The sequence below is a fragment of the Falco cherrug genome, chromosome 8 (genome assembly GCF_023634085.1).
Source record: "Falco cherrug isolate bFalChe1 chromosome 8, bFalChe1.pri, whole genome shotgun sequence".
Classification (NCBI taxonomy): Eukaryota; Metazoa; Chordata; class Aves; order Falconiformes; family Falconidae; genus Falco; species Falco cherrug.
In genome coordinates this window covers 35,250,427-35,275,405 of record NC_073704.1, presented here as the reverse complement: position 1 = coordinate 35,275,405, position 24,979 = coordinate 35,250,427, and the positions used below count along the sequence as shown (strand labels likewise).

At 37.2% G+C, this 24,979-nt stretch overlaps 1 protein-coding gene across 10 annotated transcripts in view; it reads left to right on the top strand.

The window, feature by feature from the left end:
- Positions 1-24,979, top strand: part of NCKAP5 (NCK associated protein 5) — a 245,331-nt gene that overhangs the window by 128,716 nt on the left and 91,636 nt on the right. For all 10 annotated transcript variants that reach the window (XR_008733526.1, XR_008733527.1, XM_055718342.1 and 7 more), the window contains 2 exons: positions 17,258-17,326; positions 23,449-23,487. Coding sequence is in view for 8 of the 10 variants with exons in the window: in XM_055718342.1 (XP_055574317.1) it covers positions 17,258-17,326; positions 23,449-23,487 (108 nt within the window). In the remaining 2 variants the exon portion in view is untranslated. The remainder of the gene's footprint in view (positions 1-17,257; positions 17,327-23,448; positions 23,488-24,979) is intronic.

Sequence of the window (24,979 nt, the reverse complement as noted above, 5' to 3'; positions counted from 1 at the left end):
TCTATCCAAGTGAGGTACAAGGCACGTTGGAAGGGCAGAGTGAGTAACATGCTGTTCCTGATTTGTACCTTCTCAAGGTAGAATTACAAAAAATATCCTTTTCCAGGACAGTGAATCCAACATCTTCCAGGTGGAAGAAACATTTTTAATACGCAATTTTAAATTCAAATTAGTATTTTATTCAGGATACGGTTTAGAAGATCCTTCCGTTTACCCGTAGTGTTGATTTTTTTGCCTGAGTTTTAGTGCACACAGTTGTGAAAATTACAGGTAAACTATTGGAAACTCAAGATATTATATTGAGCTCTGAAATTTTTACAATAAAATAAGGAGAACATAGGTAAGCATTTAATGTTTATTTTAGCACAAGCAAATGTAAGTGTATATAATCATTGTAAAAGCAGACTGTAAACTCAGTTTTTTCTGTGATCTTCCAAATTCCAGTACAGTAGCGCTTTTCTTACAGTTATGTACCACAGAGAAAGCTCTGTGGTAGTTACTTGGCTGACATAACAAACATTTTTTAAATAGTTCAAAGTATTGAATATGGCTACAAGAATAATGATTTGGTGCCAGAAGGTCTGAGAAATAGGTGTAGTCAGTGAAGAAAAGGTAAGTCATAGAAGTCAAGGAAAATCATCTTGGTTTTATTAAACCTGTCAGATTTTCTCTATTGAAATAAATGTTAACCACGTTCTGCAGAGTCCTTGCTAGGTTGCAGTGAAGGAATCTGATCTCTCAGTCTGACTTTTATAATTTAAATAATGATAGTTTTCCAGTGCCCTTCTAGCCATGTATAGTGCCTTTTTGCACGTAATCAGTAGATAATGTAACTTACCTTTTTTAGCAATCAGGCATGTGGTACAATTGGAAGTGCACTCTCCCTGCTGAATGAAATTAGATTTTCCAGCGCCATGTTATAGATCTAGGTGACTGTGTTTATCCCAACACATCTATCATTTCAGAGAGTGAGACTCAGTAGTTTTTTTAAATAGTTTCTATCAGGTATGCACTCCAAGACCAGTTCTAAACAAGCACTTTCTGTGAGCCACCTTATTGCTCACAGTGGCACTTCTTTCAGAGGAAGGATTCGGTGTGACAGAGATTTTAGAATCATGCCTTATATTTCTAATTTACATACTAATGCATGCAATTTGGCTGACAGTAATGACAGTTGTATAGTTCATAAACTGAATAAATAGCTGCAGTTCATGTCAAACTAACACTATTAAGAAAATCCCAGTATTCTGTGGACATTCTCCAGTGGCTGCATAGGAAATCCCAATTAATTTACCTCAGCTGTTAGAGCTGAATCCCTTACAACTCTTACAGAGCAAAATAATTTATCACTTTTCATTTCTCTTTACTGGCCTTAGAAAACAATGAAACAGTAATGAGGTCTGCATGGTGATGTGCTTTTTCTTTATTTGATAGTGATTTCCTTTTTGTTTTCGACTTATAGAAATAGAGAATTGGAGGTTATAGCTGGGATTCTGGACACGTATAGTTACACTCATACTACTAGAATTACTGGATCTGTGCTGACTTCTAGCATATAAGGGTCTTGGCTTCTGTGTTGGCCGTATGTTTAATGACACATGTGAAATCTATATGATTAACATACTCTTGAAATTCAATATTCACTGACTTTATTAGGCAGCCAGTTTAATAGTCCACAGCAGAAAATATTCAAACGATTATTTTTAAGTCTGCTTAATCTGTCATGGTGACTAGCACAGATTTTAAGGTTACTTATTAATATATAAAGAGAATAGATAAATCAAATGCGGAATAGTCTGACTTTGGTCCATTACATGTCACTGATTTTTACCGATGGTTCTGTAGGTAACTGGTTACTTACTAACTAGTCGTTTAATTTCAGTCTATCACCAAAACAGCTATACATGGGTACAATATAACCTTGTATGTCTGGACATGTATACCTATAGGCATGCATGCATGTTTTAATGTCTATTTGTCTGGTTAAGATAGGCCATGCTATTAAATGCCAAGTAGAAGAAGGGGTTTGTTTTTTCATTATATGTTTTCACATATTGCCTATCCCTGCAAGTTCTAAGTTGCCTTTCTCCGTATGTGATCAGGGAGATCCTCCATTCTTTTTTCTATTAGGCTGAGCACCTTTCCTCTGCTTCCCATATCAAAGAGCTAAGATAGGGTCTCTGCCCCAGGATAACCTGTTTAGTAGTGTGCAGCTGTCAGCTTCCCATTGAGACCAAGAACTGCCATCTGATCTTTTTGACGTATGTGCCCATGTTTCCTATGTGGGTGAAAAAATTATTAGATTGCCTAGCAGGGCTCTCCCATTGTATCTGGGATATACGGGCACATAATGCCATCTAGAGGGTAGAGTTTCTTCCCTTCCCACAGGAATACCTGTGATAATTGCTGGCCTTCCATCACATGTCGTACCAGTGCTCATTCATCTTTGTGATTCATGCATTTTCCTGTTTCTCTTCTGGTTAGTATGTACTCATATGAGAACAAGACTTTGAAATTATTTAGAAGATAAATGCTAAATTAGGAATTACAGCTGTTTCCATTTAATAAGCCTGCAGTTTTCCTTGTTGTCTTTAATCAGTCAAGTGGCCTTTTCCTCCAGAATAATCCTGACGTTAAATGCTCTGGGTCTCTAATGTGTAAGTTCTTCAGTAAAAAGTTCTCTAAAAATAGGAAGCAAGTAAGACCTAGGTTTGTCATTAAGCTTTTGGTAAACTGTAAGAATAAGAGTACTTATGAATTGGTTACTTTGCTAGACGAAGTCCTCTGTAAAGTTATTGCAGCAACAGTTTCAGTTCAGCTGAAGAAATGGGTCTGAGGGTTGCGCGTTATGTGAGGCTGTTGTGTGTTTAGACAAAAGGAGCTAAAATCTTCTTTTGTTGTAATGCATGTCTTCCACTGAAATGCTCAGTTAGCATTTCTCTTAACAATTTTGGGCAAGCTGGAAGTGAGCAGAGACAAGCTTTACTGTGAAGAGGTCATGTAGCCGAAACAGCTAAAGTTTCTCTTGCCTTCTAATAGCTCCTTTTTATTCTTTTAAACCTTATGGGATTTGCTTCTTCAGGCCTTAGGCATGTGCCAGAGAAACACCTGCTGCCACTTTCTTGATAATTTCCTTCAGTCCTATATTGCATTTGGTGTCATTATAGTTTAACTGCAGTTACCAGTAATGACAGTTGTAATATTCTTTTTCTTAAATAAGCAATAAATGTTCTTTCTGTAACCTTAAACTGATCTGTATCATCACAAAAACTTTGTTAGCCATCGTAGCGTCTCCCCAGTGCTGTGCAGAGATAGCTGTTCTGTACATACATACATTCATTTGATTAAGGTAGGATGAGTGAAACAGAGAAAAAGGCCATGTTACAAGCTTTATAAACAATACAGTCTTTTTATATAGTGCCTGCCATGCAAGATCATGTAACAGAAGCAGAGTAGCTGCATGGCAAAGTTTTCATTTGAACTAAATAACCTTTTTTGAAAACCAGGGTATTGGCTCCAATAGAACAGTGCATTAGCAACCTGGGCCAGCTTTAGCAGCTCTTTACAGAACTGCTTGGTGGTGTCTTGGCATAACTTCACTGCTAAGGAAACAGCTTGTGCCTTCCTCTTGGCTCCTCTTGGTGTAGCAGATTTTTTTTTTCCATTCCAGTGGTGGTTGTCTTTGTACTCTTTTTATCAAGTATTTTGTCCTTTGCAGTGATTCCAGGGTAACTTATTCAAAATGTTGCCCAATTAGATGGGTAAAACCAGGTATTCTTATTTCATTGTAAAAAAGAACTTGCTAGTATTAGGAAAAACCATGTATTTCACAGAGAAACTGAATAAAAATAAGAGAGGAAAAGTTCTCATGTTTTTGAGCAACTGATTTGCCCTACTAGTGACCTCTGCCAGACAGGAGTATTTCCAAATTGCAGGCCAGACTGACAGAGCAGTAATGTGTTTGATCCTAGGTATATATAACACTGCATAGTATTTCATACATTGATTTATTTTTGTTCTTTTCTCTGCATTTTCCCTTCAGACCAATCAATTAATCACTGATACTGCTCCTGAACAGCAGCTTGGCATAAGATATTTTATACTAGCGTTAGTGTATTTGGCTATCAAATTTGGACATGGCAATGTGGGTGCAGTTCTGATGGTTGCATTTGAGTTGTGCTTACTTATGTGTGATGTGTATTTGGCTCATGTAGATCAGAGCTGGGCTGTTGGGCTGCCGCTGCTGTTGCTGTGCTTTTTGTGCCTGAGCTTCTTACTGGAGCACCACTGAATCCCATCAGCTTTGACTTAATGTGTGTTCCATGTAAGACTGTTAATGTCATCCAAAGCTTGTTTTTTTAACAAGGTCTACAGTTTGCTACATTGTCCCGAAGTGTGTAGTCTAGGGCTTTTCTTGGACCTCCTAGAGATGTAGTTTACCAACAAATGTAAGTACAAAGAACAAAATCTGAGATAAATTTTATATGCTGAAGATCAAGGTTAAGTAAATAATTGGAAAGTATTTAGTATTGCACGGTAACACTTAATAGTGTATAATTAAAATAGAATTTGTTTCCCGTGTATCTGGCTTTTATGTATATATTTCTGTACTGTTTCATATTTTCTATTTTCGTAAAGTACAAAGCTGTAAAATTACCCAGGTAAAAAATCACCTCTGCCACATCTTTTGTATGTAGGAAAAAGCCTTTCCAGCAGGCCTGTCTTTTACTTAGCTGTTTTGGGTTACATTCATGTTCTGGCAGCTGACTTTCTTAGGTCTATCACTATTTATTGAGCATCTGAAGATAGCCTGTTGTATGTCTGCCTTAGCAAGCAGTGCAGCATAACATGAGCAGATCCTCAGAGCCAAGCTGTTTGGGCTAAGGAGCTGAAAGCTGTATTGTATACATTTTGGAGAGTTTACTTTGGCTGAGCTCTAGTGAAGTCCAGCAGCAGTTGGAGTTCCTCTTCCAATTTCACATAAAAGAAACCCAGTTCATTGGTTCCAAGGCCACATTGCGGTGTGAATTGTAGCCTGGTCAGTGTGACGATCAGAAAAATCACTGCTCATCCAAGCCAAAAAGCCAATGTAGATGCACCGGATGTCAGCCAGCACAATAGGAGAAATTTCATATGACTAGTTAGGACAATGTTCAGGTACTGCCACAGTATCAGACAGTTTCTGAAGGGTTCCTCATCCCTCTACATCCATCTTCTCTGAAACGAACAGTCTGTAGGGCAGGAAAAAGATGCAACTCCAAACTGTTGAGGCTTTTAAAAGAGCGGAATTTAGGGTCTGGATTGTTATTCTTTTGAGCAAAATACAATTACTCTGCAAATTCACTATTCCTATCTAAAAGATCAAAAACTAAATGAATCAGAACTTTAATTTAACCAATGTCAGTGCAGAAATCAACCTACCGTGTATTGCCGTGTGGAGTGAGGGACATTGTTTGCTACTTACTGTGCCTATAAAAACAAAAGAGAAAAATGTTCAAAGCTTTCAGGAGAAGCAAGGTGACGTTTGCAAATAGAGTTTTATTTCAGTTAGCAGGAAATGAACAATCATTTTGTGATTCGGTTATCAGAACTTAGCTATTGGCTACAAAACAATTGCTGCACGTTATATGGCATTTGATTGTAGTCGTAATACAGTGCACCGATACCTGTTCTGCTTCACTTTGCTTTGCAACTCCTTAGCTGGAAGGGAGAGAAATAACTGAAGCCATCAAAAGCAGTTCATTTTTAAATACCTGGGGCAGTTGACTTATGGGTGACTTCTGATGAAGAAAGTGAAATTGCAGGAAATGTTGCCTTCAGAAATAACTCAGTGCTCTCGTGTAGTTAAAAACAGAGAAACTTGTTATAAATTTACGTTATGAATTGTGAAACAGTTGGCATTAATAGCTTTTTGTGGTGGAAACCTTTTAACTCCAAGTCTTTAAAGTGATAAAATAAAATGATTCATCAAAGGAGAAGGAAAATAATGTATTTTATATTTTATTATGTTTAAAAATATTTTGTGACATATCAATTATAACATCGTGTAGTGCTTTAAATCTGTTGCATAGTACAGCAAAGAAAAGTTATTCTTTTTCTCAAATAAAAATTAGCTCAAGGGATATTTCTCAAAGGGAAAACCACTTGTATATTTTTTTTCCATTTAATAAAAAGTCATACATGTTTCTTTGGAGGGAAGGAATTATATTTGCCCACTTAAATAATCATTGGATTACAGGGAACTGATAGGACTTTCCCATCACACAGCTGGTGAACATGGCATTTAAGCATATGGGATCGGTGTTTTCCAGGCTGTCAGTTTAAATCACTTTATATCATAATTATTTTTGTTTGGACCAAATGAAGAAACTTAGGATAAATAATTGGGGAAAAAAATATTTCTTGATGAAAATTCAGTATCCACTTTCTCTGAAGACAGAGCAAAACACCTGTTGTTTCACCTTCCATTGACAGCCAAAATAACTGGTTGTGGGAGACAATTAATAGCGCTGTTGATTATACATTAAAAGACATATGGGGAAAAAAGCGGGAATGCATTAAAGTTTTGAATATTCTCTTTGTATCATCAATCCCAAGCACATTCAGTTGCTTAGTTTTCTGGGGGAGAGGAGTAGGTGAGTGGGTAGGAGGTTGGTGTTGGTGTTCCTTGAAGATAGTGCCAAATTTAGCTCCAAATTTGAACTGTTTGCTATCATTTAATAACAGCTCTTCAGTTCAGGTGCATGGAGCAACCTAGGAGTACCAGTTATGGCATTAGGGCCATTTTTTTGCATTGATCTATGAAATTATATTTCATGTTTATTCCATTGATATCAGAAAAAATACATAAAAGCCGCTTTAAAGGAAAAGAGCTGCTCTTGATAGAAAGAATTTCTAGAAATCAAAAAAAAAAGAATCCTCTATATACATATGTGTAATCCTTGCCTTCGTGGTACTCAATTTCAAAGCTGTCTACTTAATTCCATCAAGTATCATTTTTAATTAATCTCAGTTTTTAAAGAAAAAAGTCACGTTTTTTAAAATTAGTTAAATTCTGCAATTACATTCTATTCCTGAACTGAATATTTTAGCGTGACCTGCCAAAATTTGAAAAGGTAAATTAAATTTGCTAAAAGGAATGTAAAATCTTGAATTTGAGCTTTTGAAGAAAAAAAGCGTAAGGCCTTTGTGGCTTATTCCATTACTTAAATATTGAGGTGTGTCCTGTAAAGACAAACTGTCTCCTGGGCTTATTTTCCATATGCGCTTCCCAGCACCATGAATCGCTAGTAGCATTGCTTGTATTTACTATGAACGTCTCAGCTAGACAAGTGAAAAAAAATAAGAAATGGGTTTCGTTGGAATAACGTTACCCAGAGATCAGTTTTCATACATGGATCTGAAATGTCCTATACTTTTCAAACTCCACATTAGATTAATCTTGAAGCTGAGTATGCTACTCAGGAAGGTATGGATAATGGAATCACAGAAAGTAGAAAACTGTCACTGTGTCAATAACCTCATAATCAAAATTGCAAAGGTTTGTAGGATAATTAATTTCAAGTAAATTCTAAAGTTCCTTTCTTAATGCTTGATAAACTGCCCTGAAAGTACGAGTTCCCCTCAAGATCTGGGTTTAAAAAAAAACAAACCAAAACAAACAAAAAAGCTGTTTTTTTATCAGGCAAGTGCTTTTAAAAATTGGTTCTCATTTGTATTATTTCAGAAGGACCCAGAACCCTGGAAATACTTGTGCTGGTTTCAATGTCATTTTTAAATTTGATCGAAATCTTCTGCAGAATGTTTCCTTTCAAATCAAAGCAAATATTTTCTTTATAAATGGCTACACTGAAAATTTTTTATTGAGCTTCAGCATTGAATGTATAGGTAGTCAATGGTTTTCAACTAGCTTTTACTACTTTCAAAGAATTGGTATTTAAAAGAATTAGAACTTTCCCTGAAGAGTTTTGTCTTTTTGCAAGAAAAATTGAAACAAATGCAACTGACCAAATGTGGTATGAATAATTCATAGAAGAGTTTTCAATGCAAAGACATTTGTGTATGTGTTAAATACAAGTTGATATTACACATAAATGCCTTTGAAGATTAATCAGGTCCACATCGCCTGCCTTTATCTGCCTGCCTTAATTCTAAGAATCTTAGTTTCACTTAGATTCAGGATCTCATTCTTTTTTCATGGACAAGGGATTTTATTTTTAGTTCTTTGATAGAGGAAATAACTGCCTGTTAATATTACATGGGGAAGCACAGTAAGTATGTCAGAGTGAAATGCTGTCACTTTTTAAGGGAGAACAGTTCCATAAGGGAACAAATCGCTTCAAATGAGGAGGAAAAAAAAGAACGAGATGGAACAGCTGCCTGTGGTTCACAGTTTGCAAGGGGAAGGATCACTGAGTTGTAAATATTGGAAAATCAGAAAATAAACAAATTTCATGACATGCTGACACTGTGCCTTGCATAAAAATTCAGTCTTATATCTTACCTTTGTGTGATGGCATAGTGGCCTGTGACATGGTGCCAGGGCACGCTTCAGGGAGAGGCCCTGTTCTGTTGGAACAGTAGTGGTTTGGGGAAAGGTGAACGAGATTCAGCATTTCTTCTTCCTGACTGCCCAAGCCAGTGTTTTTGTATGACAGGCTTGTTGTCACACAGCTTCATGGGTCTGCCTGACTCTGGGTGCCGAGGCTTTCTCTTGTCTGTCATTTTACCCGTCATTAATAGTGGTAGCTTCTGTTCAGGCAGCCTGGGAGTATTGCTTACGGAGGGTGAGTGCCTCGGTCTCTGTGCAGAGCAGTGTGTCACACTGAGGCACACAGCTCAGTACTTTATTCAGAGGATGAGTGATAAAAAAATAAGACTCTTGCTGGGACTTCTGGTTTTCCATGTTTGTACTTCCATGCTTTTTCAAGTGTATATGCATTATATAAGACCAGGGGGCCTCAAACTTTTTAAACAGGGGGCCAGCGCGCGGATGAAGGGGCAGGCAGTCATCTGCGGCTGCTTGGTTTCCCCCCCCAACCCCTGGCGGGGTTTTGAGGACCCTGGGGGGCCATATCTGGCCCGTGGGCTGTAGTTTGAGGACCCCTGATATAGACCATCATGTGTGCTATGTATGTCTTTAACTTCGGGAAATTTACACGGCTTTATGGTGCCTGTCTCTGCTTGTTTAGATCTCTTTCATTCCTCGTCCTCAAAAAACATTTTATATGTTGGCATTTAGAAGAATTTAGGGGGGAAAAAAGAGGCATCCTTCAAAATTTTAACCTGTTTGTTCTAAGGCCTGAATTGACTGTGCTTTACCTGTGGATATATTCTAAGTCTATTATAGTCTCTGTAAATAATGGTAGAATTTGCTGTTTTCTTTCTACAATTTGCATGCAGGTAACCATACAAAGCTATTATTGATACATCTGTTAGTAGTCTAGATATTTATTTGCTCAAAGATAAGCCTGGGCTTATAATGCAGTCTGTTTTGCTAGATCTGTTCCTAACCTTCTTTTTAAAATGTCAATTCCAGACATCTGTGGTGTTAGAAGGGAAAATATTGAAGGTTTTAAAGGCTCCTCATTCTTAACTACTTTAGAGTGAAGCAAAATAAAAAAGACAAATAATACCTTATTTGAACCAGTTAAAAACGTCCAGCCTCAAATTCTGAAAAATAACAAAAATCATAATAAAGGTATTTCACAGAGGAATTACCAGGAATATGAGGTTTACTTGTAGTTGATTTTAGAACATGGTCTCATCAGCAGTGTATGAATCTCATTTGGTTTTGATTTGTTTGATTCAACTCCTGAAGTTCATATGTTTATCCAACGTAAGTAGATTTGAAGGATTAAATTCTAGTTATCCCCTTCTTTCAAAAAGCAGGCTTCATCATTTAGGTCAAACACCCGTTGTTTCTTCTCGTGGGAACTGGGAAACACTTGACAGACAGGAGAAGAGGTCTGTGATTATGAGCCCTGTATGGGACCCTGACTGGGAGTCCCTCCCTGCGATCTGCTGCAGATCTGCAGCTAAATGAGCAAGTTCTGTTTTCTTATCTCTGGCACCATGGAATCCGTATTTTTTAAAGCTGTTACATAGTTTCCAGTGTAAATTAATGTTTAAAGACATGAATCAGCTCATCAATAATTGGTAAAACATCATATGCAGCAGACCTTGGGCTGCTTTTTGTTAGGAACATTTAAACCCAAGTTTTTATGTAACCCTAAGTGGTTAGCTTTCTGATGTTGAATAAATATCTTCTTATTTCCAGTGTACATTAGAAGAAGGTTATACTAGCTCCCTGAGGCTACAAATCCATTTTATTGGTAGCACAGCTGTAGCATAGTACGGCCTGTGAGAGAGACTGCTTTTGAGATCAATCCGTGGCTTGTTCTAATGTCACTGGGTTTTTGTGTCAGTAAAGAATTAAGAAATGCATTATTGAAATTTTGAATTGCAAAAATGATCCCTACCAGTACTGCCCAGTAAGTTTTAATGTGGCCTTTTTGTAGACAGAATTATAATTAACTCTTGTATGGTTCTGTATTTTATTATTTAACATCACATATGTGTTCCTTTCATTACATCTTATACCTGAATGTGAGTTGAACAGTGGCTGAGTGTTTCAGATAAAATGTGTTAAATGTTTTAAGTTTGGCTAAAGAGAATAGGCTATTTTATCATACTAAAAAAAAAAAAAATGGAAAATGATGCAGCTGAGAAGGCTAAGGGGCTATGTGTTCTGAAGCCAGGGTGAGAAGGGTGGCTGCCATCATATCACTAATTTGTCCTTTTTGGGTTTTTTTCCTCCCATCTCCATGAACCTGAAGAGCTAGTTAAGACTAGGACATTTGAGAAAGCATACAGTAATATTTCATTAAGTATTGGTCTGCTAAATTCACTGCTTATTTCATCAGTAGCTAGCATGCTCCAGTCTCAGTTACTGTGCTGGGGATAGGGGGCCAGGGAGCAGAGCTGTAGCAGATGGGCTGCAGTTCAGTAGGAAGATGCTCCATGGTTGCTCCAGTGGTGCTCTGTTGTGGAAAGTATAAAGCAGAATGTGGAAGCGTCCAAATGTTGACAGGCAGGTCATGAGGTGCAGCTCCCATTTTACTCCTAGCAAACAGCTGTCTACAGCAATATAAAAGGCAGTGGGAAGTGGCCGGTGGAAATGCTTTTATAGTGCTAGAATTAAATTAAGGCCTTTGTTGCTAAACTTAGGTTGATTTAAAAACACAAATGTAATTTTCAGCACTTCTAACCAGCATAACTAAGTTGTTAACCATTCTCTGACAATTTGTTGAGTTAGTCTTTCAAAGGACAGATTTTCTATGTAACATGGACAGAATAATACAAAGAGTTTCCGGTGACCAAAGATGAGGCAGTTCAAGTGGTAAACTATTCCTAGAACAGCAGCTTACCAGAAAATTGCTATAAGGACCTAAGTAAAGATTGCAACAACATTACCTCCTACTTTACCAGTAACAGGCGTTGACCTAGGTTTTGACCTCTCATGTGTGCTGTATGAAGCTCTGACCACAAAAATATATAAAATTAGAGGCTGAGAGCAGGAAAAAATTGCTGAGCACATTTGAAGTGCTTGGATGGCTATTAATACACTGCACAGAGCATGACAAATGAGTCTCTGTGTAAATCAATAATGCTTTCTATAAATGGACAAATGATTTAGTATGAATAACAAAGAAGTGTACATGGTAACCAGTGTTTGTAGCATTCTGTCAGGGGTTTTAAAGTTCACTGTCATAACTTTGTTCCTCTTGACCTTTATTGATGATACCTTCAACGCATGTTGAGCTGCTAACTTGACGTACAACCTTTAGACCTCCGTCTCCTGCCCATGGCAGGGGGGGTGGACTAGATGATCTTTAAAGGTCCCTTCCAATCCAAACTGTTCTGTGATTCTATGATCTGCTTTTTCCCTTAGCGCAAAATACATACTGCTCTCTGCTTTCTTCTCTCTTCTTCCTCCCATCCTTTTCTTTTGTCTCAACTCTACAATGGTTGCGTAAGGAAGAATGTCTTTTATGTGCTTCTCTTTTATTCATGACTTCTAGTGGAAAATTTGGTGGTTTAATTCATTTCATTGTAGTTATAAAACTGTAGAGGATTGTCTGTGGAAGATTTCCTAATAGGTACATGAAATAATTCCTCACTTAATGACCCCGGTATGCCAAGTATGTCCTAATTCATAAATCATTGGAACAGGCTAGCTAGATAACAAAATGTTGTTCTTTCTGTTCTCTTGACTTAAAAAATCAAGACACAGAGAGGTAAAGTTTAAACTTTTTGAAAAATATCCCTAAGGCCTTAAATCCAAATCTTATTTTCCAATGTGATTTAAGCACTTCAGTTCACTCTTTAAAGAAGCACACAGAAATGGCTTTTACAGGATGTTAAGTGGAAGTTGTCCTCTCAAGTGCCACTTAGAGAGGCAAATCTGGAGGAGACGTGGATGTTTCATGATATTCTTAGACATGAGAATGTGCCTGCCACCAAACACAGGTAAATGTTGAGCCGAGTGTAGTTAGTAGACAATCCTTAACATGTTGTAATAATCCTCTCGGAATTCGTTAAAAATGAAGAGGAGAGAATGAAGAAATCATCCTAAATGTCTGTATCAATGTGAGAATATATTTATTAAGTGTACGTTTATTGTGGCTATTTGTAGTCTGGGGCTGTTATTCAGCTGGAAGGTGTCACGATCTGTGACTTTAGTTGAGGACTGAACCCCCCAAAATGTCTTAGATTTGACACTATGAGATTTGTGGGTTATCTCGTGCTTTGACCATGTAAACCCAGGAAAAGACTGTTAGCTGGGAAGGAGCAGAGCACATTTTGGCTTGGAGCCTACTGATAATGAATACTTTTTGGGAGGCAACATTTCCTTCTGTTTTGGGGCAGAGGGTGGGGGGCTTACATTTGGTTTTTTCCTATGACACAAAAATCTAGTGTATTTTGTTGTTCATTACCAAAAAAGTAAATATGACCACAGTAAGGATATATTTGAGATGCATTTTAGCTTCAGGTGAAGATGCATTTTCACAAGAATTTAAAGTTTACGTGCTTGTACTGCCTGAATGGATGCTTCCTGTGTTTTGGTGTTAATTATGACCATTTTAGAAACTTTTTTAAGAACTGTAATTAATTGGCCTGCCTTTACAGATCCAGTATATAACACATTTATAGAAACATGAAAAAGGCTAATGCTGCGCTCTGTCTCCTTGTTTCTTCTATAGCATAATGAAGAACAAATATTTGTGAACCTTCCTTGCCCCATGCATGAGTTACTTCTCTTGCCCCAAAGAAATTTTAAAGAAACATTGTGTATTGTGAAACAAATACAGTTTATTTCATTGCACCTCACTTGCATATACAGTCATGGGAAATAAATGGCAGATTATTATAGACTTCAGTAGGAAGAGAACTAGAGTTCAGTGCATCAGGTGTGTAGCCTGTCTGTTACTAGCCCTGAATGAAACTGTGCAAACAACTGCCTCACAGGAGAAAATACAGTGTTCAACATCTATCAAGGAGAGAGAAAGTTCTTAGCTGACCTAAAGATAATTTTCATCATTACTAGGGCTATGTTTTCCATCCTGAGAAAGGGATTAAAATCAGAGATCAGAGAGTCTCGTAATGACTGTGTCTTAGCAATGACATCAATACAAGGCAACCTCTGTATTTTATAAAGTAGCCTAAAGTTTTCACTTTCAGATTGGTTTTCCATAAACTCAGTCTCACAATTCAGATCAAAGTTATCTCTTATTTAAGCAATTGAAGGCTGTTCAGCATTATCCAGGTCATGACTGAAATCTTTAAAATTTCCCATGTTTGGAGTGACTCCAGATTGGAACTAGGAAGTACCCCTGTTTTGACATTTTAGGATCCTTGCATCTATAATGATCCAAAAGCAACATGTAATGTTGCATTTAGTGTTAAGTTATGCCACTTTTGGCTGGCTGAATGATACTGTGCTTGGAGGCCTGACCCCCCCCAAAAAAAGCATGCTTGCCTGTAGGTGCTGGCAGCAAGTGTTGGATGTCGCTTGTCTGCAGCACTTTGCTGGGCTGCATCACTTTTCACATTTGTGAGGCTGAGGGACAGAGATGGTTTGTTTCTATGTGTAACATAAAATATACATAATTTCCTAGAGGACTACACCTAAAACTAGAAATCACTGTAGAAATCAGGTGATATCTAAGAGAGTACTGATCTCAGTAAGCTAGGGTTTTTTCCTGTGTAGTCCCCTGCTAAGTTATATATGGGAGAAGTGAATGCATTAGGGGTCAGTACTTCTCTACCACTGCCTCTGGGTGCCTGCAAGTGTGCAGTAGCTTTCAAGCTGTGTGAAGCGTGGGCTTCTTATTGCATCTTAGCCTAGTCTTAAGTATGGCCTGAAAATAAAAATCAAAATTAAATGTAATAGTGGTTTCCTCCAAGGAGACCTACTTTGCTTAACTGGCAAAAGATGCCTAGAATATGCAACACTGGAGGTAGGCAGATCCCTCTGAGCAAAAATTGAGCAGTCTTAACAATAACATCAAAACCCAGTGGTTCCTGTTAAAGAAATAAAGGTTTGGATTAGGAGGCAGGGTTTTGAGACCACAAGTGCTATTACAAATTTTCCAAATGAATACTTTTGGGAGAATGAGGATTATTATCAAGTATTCAGTTGCAATATAGAGTGATTTAGTATATCAAGTACTGGTTTTCCCATGTTGTGGGAACTGGCACAGGATCTTAAGCAAAGTCAGTCAAGTGTTCCCTTCTAGTCCAGTCCTTATTACAAAGATGCCAAATAAATAAGCATGATTTGCTCAGCAGTCAAGAAGCAGTCAGTGTAAGCTTGACTTCTGTGCATTACGCCCTTTCACTACACTTCCAAAGCCAGTGGTGTGAAAAAGGGTTTTATTATACGGATGTTTCCACTGTGGCTTGATAAGAGGGGAAATGTAGCATGTATTTATAATGCTGTCGAGTTCAGATTTCCTAATTTTGGTAGCCTATTTGTAAAGGAATAGCTCACTGAAATCAGAGATTCAGCTAACAGATCCAAGAAGATTTAGCTTCCATTTTACAGCCTTACAGCATTCAAAACAAAAAAAAAAAAAAAAAAGAGTAAGAGAAATATGGAGAGCTCTCTGAGTATTTTGTATCGAACAAGTATATGTTGTAGTTCTTTTAGACATCTCTATATGGGAGCAGTCTGCCCAAACTGTCTTAGGATAAAATCATACAATATATTTTTATGTTAGTGAAAATGAAATTTAAAAAAATTGAACTAATAGGTCTACCAACATGCATGAGTTACAAGCTGTGCAGGCTAATCCTTTAATGATGGCTTTAAAACAGTAAGAAGAAAATACTTTGGATGACATTTTAGGGTGATACTCATAGAGAAAACATCTGAAAATCTTTAACTCAGAAATACATTTTTATGTAGCAATCATCTCTTTATTTTTATCATTCAATCTGCAAGAATGTGTCTGTAGAAGCAAACTGATAACTGTACATGATAGCCTCTTCAGTAAGGAGGACTATTTACCCTCCAGCCTCTGATTTCTTACTGCTGCTTTCGGTTTTGCAGCTTCTGCTTCTACTTCGCTACTTACTTCTGCGTCTGTACTATTTGCTTCCTCATCTCACAGTGCTCTCTGCAGGATCACCCATAGACTTTATAGCCATATGTTGAATCCACTGGTAAATGACATTGTGAAAATATGATGCAGAGCAGTTTCCCACCTTTGCTGGCTTTGATTGTACCCTCAAGATAAAGCACTGATTCCGTACAGTTATTTAGACTTGTAAATAGGTAAACTCTATATACTCTTGTTTCTTACCACCTTTTACTCTTTACTCTCTTTCAGTGTGGGATGTTATTACATATGTTTACTTTTTCTTCCTAATCTTATTTTTAGGATTTAGCTGAATTTGAAATTGTTAATGAATCAAATTATTGGACTTGGGGATTTTAATTTTGTTGAATCATTGACTTTTCTTAACAAGGAAGGGGAAAGTGTGCATCTTTCCAAACAGTACATTACATTAATTTTTTCTCTAAAATTACAGATGATAACTATATTTATGACCCTTGTTGTTTTGTATAACCGCAATTCTTTTGAAACAACATTTGTTTAACTTTTATAGGTTAACAGAAGGTTAAAGTGAAGCAAGTATTGTAAATTGTGTAACAGTTGTAATTATGTGAATGCATTGATTTTGGTGTTATGGTTACATGATGTGAGGTGATGCATGGAAGGCAGAGAGGTTTCTAGAGCCAGTTTTAACTCACAGATTTTTATACATTGGTTTTGTTTCTTAGGCTTTAACAGAAAGCTACTTGAAACTTGCTCTGATGCAACTCCATACAGCACACTTTAGAGATTTTCCTTTTCCAATACTGTAAGAATTCCTAAAGTCAAGTCATAATATATGGGAAAATACATTGATTTACTGTAATTTCCGTACCAAATTGTGCCATTCTGAAGTTTCTGCTATGCAAAAATATGAGTGTCATGGAAATTAAAGATAGATGAAAGGCACTACTATACAGGAAGCTATCATATTTAAACTGAAATATGTGAGAGAAAAAAATTCTGACTTTAAGATTGCATTTAGGTGTAGTAAAAAACCTCTCTCACTCTTGAAATAATAGGAATTGTTTTTTAAGTAAAGGCTAATAAATTTATCTGATTCAGTTAAAGGGTGTAATTCACCAATTCGCTGTAGTATGACCAGTGCACCCGGAGATACTTACTGCAGAAACCAGGCTTATGAAGAACTGCCACAGTTAAAAGTTTACATAAGATTGCCTTTTGTTTCCTTTTGATAGTAGCTGCCTCTGCTTCTTAAGTGGCTTTCTCAGATAGCGAGTGCACTCTAATCAGAAAAGGAGGAGGAAGAAAAAAATGTACCAGTATCTTTTATAATGTTTCATTGCCAATTCTATTGCACCTGACAAAATGAGCTTGTGGACATATGTGGAATATCTGCTTTGATATTGTTTTAAGCTTTAATGCATGGTGTCAATAATCTCATAAATGAATGTCGCTTCTGTTTTTACTCAAAATGCCAACTTGTAGCAAAGTAAATTGTATGGTGCTTTTTATTCTGGATCTTGAAGAAGTACACAAAGTAAGCACCCTGAGAATTTTTATGAATTGTCATGTAGTACAAGCTACCCTTTGATTTATTTACATATTTATTTATTTATTCTATTTTACTGTAGGCAGAGAATTCAGCGCTGGCTCTGGAAAATGAAAATCAGAGAGAACAGTATGAAAGATGTCTTGATGAGGTAAGGTAGATAAAAAGGTTGTTCTTACCTGGTACTATAATTAAATAACAGGAATGAATCTCTCCCACTCTCCAAGGTTGACATTGTTCTGCAATTTCCTAGTATTACCTCATTCTAATTAATTCCAAGAACATGTGTTTGGCAGTCATAGATACTGTTCTCCATGACCTCTGCTGTAAATCCTGTTTTGACCACACCTCTTCACCAAAAAGTTGATATCCCTGTGACCAGTATTTGGAACTGGTTTGCTTTGATTAGGAGAAGATGATGATAATTTACCTATTAGGTGTTGTGTACTCCTCCTTTTCTGTAGAGTGGAACACAGTTCACAGTGGCTTCTTCCATCAAAAGTCCCCCAGCTTTCCTATGCAATGTATTCCATAACCAGAGAATTTAGTCTCTCAGCTCCTCCTTAGGGTTACATACACAGCTTTTTTTGTGGGTGTTTTTTCTAGCTGTTGGCTCACTTCTACTACATAGCTCAGCTGCTGATCAGACCTGCTAGTTACAGCTACAATATAATTCACCCATCAGTTACTGTCTGAGCACTCGAGCAATGCTTACCTTTCCAGAAATGTCTAGTATCTCCTACTGAATGCAATTTTCTCCATATTTATACTGATGCTTACTTGTTCCTCCCATTTATCCTGAAATAAATCTCTTCAGCATACACAAGAACTGAAAATAGTTTAGACATTTAGTAGCTTGAAGAGTTGCTTAGTAGTAATCATTTACCCATTCCATAATAAGAATGTGCAGTAGCATAAGAAGTTACCTAGCAAGTAAACAAACCAAAGCAAAAACTACACCAGCTTCTAAGCTGTTCCTTTGAGAAAAACGTGCATGAGTGTGCAAACCACACATACCAGGTGGCAATTCATGTCTTCATACCAGCTTTTATAATTTTTTATCACCAATTGCTGAAGTGTTATGGGCATGAGTAATACAGCTCTGGTACAAGAAGCCTCTGGTTTAGTGCAGATTTTCATCAGCAAATCCACACTTATGCCCCTACAGCATATTTTTATCAGGGACCTTAAGTAAAAGGCTTGCAGATACACTTTCCCACTAGGTTATGCTCTGCCTTTTCTGTGGCAGGGATACCAGCAGAGCCTTGGTCTGCATTGGCCTGAGTCACTGCATTCAGTGCACACTTGAATTATATTTGGATATCTTGGTGATAAGGATTAAATTATCATATAATTACTAACTTCAGTTTACAGAGCTTATCTTAAAATTATTTTCTGATTGTCTAGGACAAAATCGGCCTACATAATTATTTCTGGAAATTAGTAAAGCACTGTAACTGTCTATTCCAGCAAAATACTCCATACAGATTATAAGGATAGAAGGTATCTTTTTATTGTGTTTGCAGTAAAGTGATGGATTTCTGATTCAAGGTTGTGTTTTTTACAGGCTGTTGCAGTTTAAAGAGCAAATAATTATATCAAACTATGCTCTGAACTTTATTATCTTCAACATTACATTGGCTGTTGTCAGTTCTTCTGTATTATCACAGCTGTATGCACCTTCTCCCACAGTGTCAAGTTTTTCAGGAGAAAGTGCTTCTCATCATCTGTGCTTTTGTGCTTCCCTGCTTTATTTTTTGTTTGCTTATCTTCTTCCTTCTTTGTCTTCTGTTTTGTGTGTTATGACCTCTCTTGTCCTTCCCCATGGCTTGGTAACACTTTTTTCTCCTCCTTCCCCTTTCAGCCCCCACAATACTTTGGCAGCGGCACTGTAACCAGCATTGTTTTAGCTGACACAAACTTGGACTTAATCCTTTCTGATCGCTGAGGTGGAGTTGTTGTTGCCAGTGACTCAGACAACAAAACCATGTTTAGTAATTGCAAGTTTTTCAGGAGTCCCAAGTTAGCACCCACTTGAGTACATTCCTTTGGTGGAGCTTCACAAAAAATCGCACTTTCTCACCCTATTGCATTATAGTTAGTAACAATGAACAGAATAGGAGATGAGACATAAATGTAATTAGTGAATAACCCAATTAATGATTGTGAGAACCTTCATTTCCAACCAGTCTTCTGAAGATGTGTTGTGTGTGACAAAGTCCTTTTCAAACAGGGATTCTTACGAGAGTTCTTGAGCAAATAAAATGCTCTCCGTAAATATTTTTATGGGGAGAAAAAAACCCAAAGTCTTCTCTTTAATTTTTTTTTTCCTTTAAGACTTCAAGTCTGTTCATAACTCATCTTACACCAACCCTGCTTCTTGAGGTGAAAATCTCTTGAGACCTTTCCTAGTTTAGCCTTCAGGACTTCATCAGTTTTTAGGAGCAGATGTATCCACTACAGCTATGTATCTGTCTGTGCTGCAGCTCCATTTTGCCTCCCAGGAGACCTGATGGGTTTAAAGGGAGGAACACAAATGTTTCTGAGAACACAAGACTGTGATCATACCCAAGCCTGAACCAGCTAAGCCTGTCATCAAAGAATTTGAGTGCCTACTACAGTCATTATTTTAATTTTGCCTCTGCGGTCCAAGTAGTTATGAGTGTATGGAACTTCTCCTGGGCTGATACACGAGGAACGCTTACCTCCAAAGCTAATACCTAGCCATTCTGGCTAGTCACATGTTTGGGATGCTTGACAGGCCCTTGAGGTAACGAAGGTTGGGAATATCTTTTGTTAACTATTGGAAGAATGCTGCCATCTTTCACTCATCATTCAGCATCCTCACATTGCAGCTTCTCTCCGCTGGGCACAGGGAAACTGCTCAGGGCACTCAAACATCATTTAATCTGGCCACCCTACCAATAGTGTCTCTGCATGGTCCCTCAGGCCTCTACAGCAGTGTAAGGACACTTGCTATGCATAGTTTGTTTTCTGCTGAGGTGTTGGTGGCCATTAAGCTGATAGGAAGGAAATAAAAAGAACCAGCATTCTTTTTCTGTCTGTGTGTGACAAAAAGATAACGAGAGCTGAGTTTTGAAGATGAACAGATCTGCCATTATTTTCTCTCTTTTTGGTTTTTTTAATCAATTATTTTACTTAATTATTTTCATTCATATATGACCCACATTTAATATTGTATGAATGCTTGCACCTATGACTTAAAAATGCATGCTCTTTAATCATTTTCATGGTAAAATCCAATGAAACTCAAATGTTCATAGAGATGAAATCTGAAAAGAATAGGGGTCAAGCTGAGTCCTTTATAAATTTTGATAAATATTCACTGATTTTTAAAGTAATTGTTCATCTCTGAAGTGTACCTGTGAACAACTTTAGAACAGTATTTGGAAGAAGGTGTCGTTGAAATGTTCCAGTACTTGATAAATAAGAAATTTAATTTCAGAAATACTCCATATATGTATCTTTCTGTCTCCGAAAAATTTAAAGCAAAAACCAGGATTGTCTTCTAGTACCCTTGGGGTTTGAGGTTAACGTGCTTAATCTTAGTTTCCCGTCCTAGAATTCAGCTGTCAGTTTATTGGTAAGTGGTAATGTCATGTTTATTCACATCACTGTGCCAAATGAGATTTCTGTCAAGCTTCACCATACTTACATACGGGATACAGCTCAGAGTAGATTATATATTTGATGGTGTTTTAAGAATTAATCAAAAATAAAAACTTACCTTAAAAAGGCATTCTATTTTTAAGGTTTGAATAAAATACAAGACTTTTCATTTTAGTACACTTCCAATATCTTTGTGCATATGAAATCATAAGGTAAAGGCAGCTGTGTAAAACCTCAATACTTGTAAAAGGTATAATAGATGTTACGCTAGGGTCTCTTTTCTTTGATTCATTCTTTTATACCTTTTCTATTAAGACCAACATGTATATGTAAACATAATTGTGTAAGGAAAAATTGAAGCTGGAATTTTTATCTCTTTTATTGCAATCCACAAAAGGGAACCTCACTTAAACATGTTGGCTATTAAGTTCAAAGGAAAGGCAGGCAGTGTGAAGGCAAGCAGTGTCATCTTCTACGTAATAGCAGACTAAGGAACTGGCCATTTCTGTTAAGTTCCTTTCACCTTGATTAACTGCATGAATCACAAGTCAAGTCATTTTACAGCCTGCTTTTTACTGGGATTGAGCCACAATTCTGCCTTATATTACTGGGAATTTCTCATATTCTGCATTTTAGAAGTCAGTCCCTCTGTCTTCAACAGTCTGTTTCCTCAGCGTTTGGTCGCTCTGACTGTCAGTTTTGTAGGTCTGGCTTATGTTGTTCATTCATATCCATGGTGCCTCATCATACCTGTAAGTAAAAATGAAGTACATCTGCTAGCTTAGCAGTTTATTTCCATCTGGACATTAGTGCTGCCGTAGGAGTGGAATGGCAACCTCATTTGAAATGCAGAAATTTGGATTTGATTGCACTTATTGGCTGTTAAATTAATTGTAGTAACTGCAGAACATATGACTGAAGGCTCCTACCTCTGTTCCTGCTGAAAACCAAGAATACAGACCTGAAAATCTTTGAGGGGTAATAGCAACAGTTTTCCAAGTTGCTATATACTAGGATAAAATAACCACATTTTGTAAAGAAACTAGTTAAATATCTGTCTTAATGAGATCTGTGGGAACTATGGATCACTGGCAGATACTTTCATTTAGATACCTAACTTCATACACTGAACACTGGTAAACTTGTTGCATATTCATCAGCAAATTCAGTTTTTTCCCATTTGGAAGCTTATGCCATTTACACTCCTCTGTGCAATATATAAAGCTATAGGAGTAATTTTCTAAGCTGTTCTGTTGGGAGTGACTAGTACAAACTTCAAATAACCTTCTACTTCCTCCTTGGTAAAGTAACCCCACGTCAGAAATTTAAAAAAATAATGTACTGTATGGTTTGCTCAGTTTTCAGGTAGAGCAAACATGTTAAAAGTACGTGCCAGAAGGAACACTGTCAGTTGTAGATCCTGAAAGCCTATAGGGCAAGGCACATAGTTTTTCAAAACTGTAACATATTTACTTCTTTTGGTTATTGCTGTTCTAATATTAGTCTGTGTCTTCTGTTAAATCATGTATAGAGCTATTTTATGGGGCTGTTGTTCCACGGGCTGCCTTAAGTTAGGGACCAGTTTAGAGGAAAGAATTGATACTAGGCAATTTTATGAGAGTATGAATCAAATGTAACTTTTGGATCTAACAGAATTGAATTATTTACAGAAATGAATTAGCTTCAACTCTTCCCTCACAACTCAGTTCACATCAATGGTGTCGGCTTTTTTCTTTAATTCACCAAGAGTAAGAAGAATCATTGCAGATTTGGTGATGTCTGCATATGCTTTACTGTAATTTCTGAAATCCAAAACCAAACCAGAATTCATGAGTACTCTTTCCTTTTGCACAATGAGATCTCTAGTTGCTTTGTCTAAATTCAAGAGCAAAAATATAGGCAAACACATAGTGTGATAACATATGCATATACAGTTTTAAATTACATTAGAAACATAACATACAAGTTAGACATCATCAACAGAAAATCTTATCTCAGTCCCTCTTTCTATCCCTTCTTTTTCCCCTACCCTGCCACTATGCCTGCTGGTAAGTATAAATTAGAAAGGATGTATAAAATAAGTAACTTCAAAAATTCCCAGTTGAATATATAGTTCTACTAATCAATTGTGTGTAATCTCATTCAAGTCAATTATGCTGTGTGGTGTGAATGCCTTCCAACCACATTCTGATGACAGTAGGTACTTTAATTTTCTGTGGCAGTTTATGGTTTCTGTCATGGTAGATGTACCATTTTGTCAATATTGAATCAAGAAACAATTAAACTTCATGAAAACATTCAGGACTCCATCCTTGGCTGGTAAAAATCAGCTCTAGTGAACGCAGTCAATCCGTGCTGATGCACACCAAGTCCAAAGAAGAGGCGACAGAAGTTAATCAGATGTCCGTCATGTCATACTGCAATTGACATGCTTGTTTATGATGAGGACTAGTACAAAAGCAATTAACGTGCATTTCATGTATTCTTACTGGTATTATCTAAAAAAATACTAGTAAATAATGAAAATATTAGAATTGCTGATAGTTGTAGATGGGAAGTGAACTGTAAAGCTGTGAAAGAAGGTATTGCTATGCTTAAACACACATGATGACATACCTTAACTCTTTTATTTATTTATTTCAGGTAGCTAATCAGGTTGTTCAGGCTCTACTTACTCAAAAGGTAAGTTGTGGTTTGGGTATTGTGGTGTAACTTAAAGCATGCAGATGTTCATTGTTCATTTGATATATATACTTGTGTAGTATAAGGTTTTTTGGACTGTTCACACATTTAATTACCAAGGCTGCCACACGTCAGGCCCAAAGTCAAATTTCTTGTAATCCAAGTGAATAAAAATCCATAAGACTACATCTTTTAAGACTTGGTCATATATGACCTATATCCAATTTTTATTGTTTACCTATACTGAGACAATAGCACACGAAAATCTTTCGTCCATATGGTGATTTTTCCATTCCCTGTCCATCCCCTGGGATACTCCCACAGTCCAGTCCTGTGGAGTATAAAACAGATAAATTACAGTGCATATCAATAGCTGGCACGCTCACTCACATTCAATGGAAGAAGAGACCTCCTGGTGTGGGCTTGTGCTGCTTCCCTGAGTAGAAGAGAAGGCTCCATGCATAGAATGGGGATTCAGCTACTCTGTTGTTGGGGACCAGGAATAGAGAACATGTATTTTGTCTTTAAAAGCTTTGTGATGTCCTCCTGCTCCATTCTCCTGGGTAAGCAAGGGAAGTACTTCACAGGCAAAATTCATGTGGAGTGACTGCAAACCTGGCAGAATGAGAAGATTCATTATGGCTTGTGTAAAGGTCTGTTCTGGATCAAGTAATGTTTGACGTTTCCATTCATGCTCCAAATGGTTGGATATGAACTATGGTTGTTTCAGACAGAACCTAGTGGGAGGAGTAAAATTAAAAATTATCTTGCTAAAATGAAGAAGTAATCTGGGAAAAAAGTAAGATGAAATTAAACAGGAAGCAAAACAAGGTAATACAAATAAGCAGAAATAATCAGCTGCCCAGAGAGGGCAGGGAATAACTGGTAGGACAATTTTACAAAAAAAGTTGTCTTTGAGTTGAACATGGTTCCGTGATTTCATTTGGTTGGGGTTGGGGGGGGGTGGTTTTTTCAAGCAAAACATGAAGATCTGTAATAATAAGCTATGAACCTTTCAATATTCATGAAATGATCCTTTGTGAGATCTAGACCACTTGATGAATGTGGCATTATTAAAATGCTTTGGATCATTTAGCTTTAAAAAGACTAGTCTGAAAGAGACATAAATACAGTCTTTTAGTGCAGATAGTGCTAAGAAGAATATAAACTGTTTTGTCTACGCTGAATGACAGGACAAGAAATAATGTTCTTAAAATGCAGCAAGAAACACCAAGTTAAGATAATGAGAAACCTCTGCCACATGCCCAAAAGCTTTCTAGATGCAAATGTAGTGAAGTACTGAAATAGATTTTGGTGACAGGCTCCAAAGCCTCCATAATGGACATCATTCAGAACAGCAGAACATCATTCAGAGTGCCCCCCACAAAGGGGATGAGCAGGACCAAGGGTGACAGCAGGGCACACAGGGTGCTGAGCACCAAGTGTCAAGGCCAGGCCTGGAGGCAGTGATAAGGGTCAGCCTCAGTCCTGT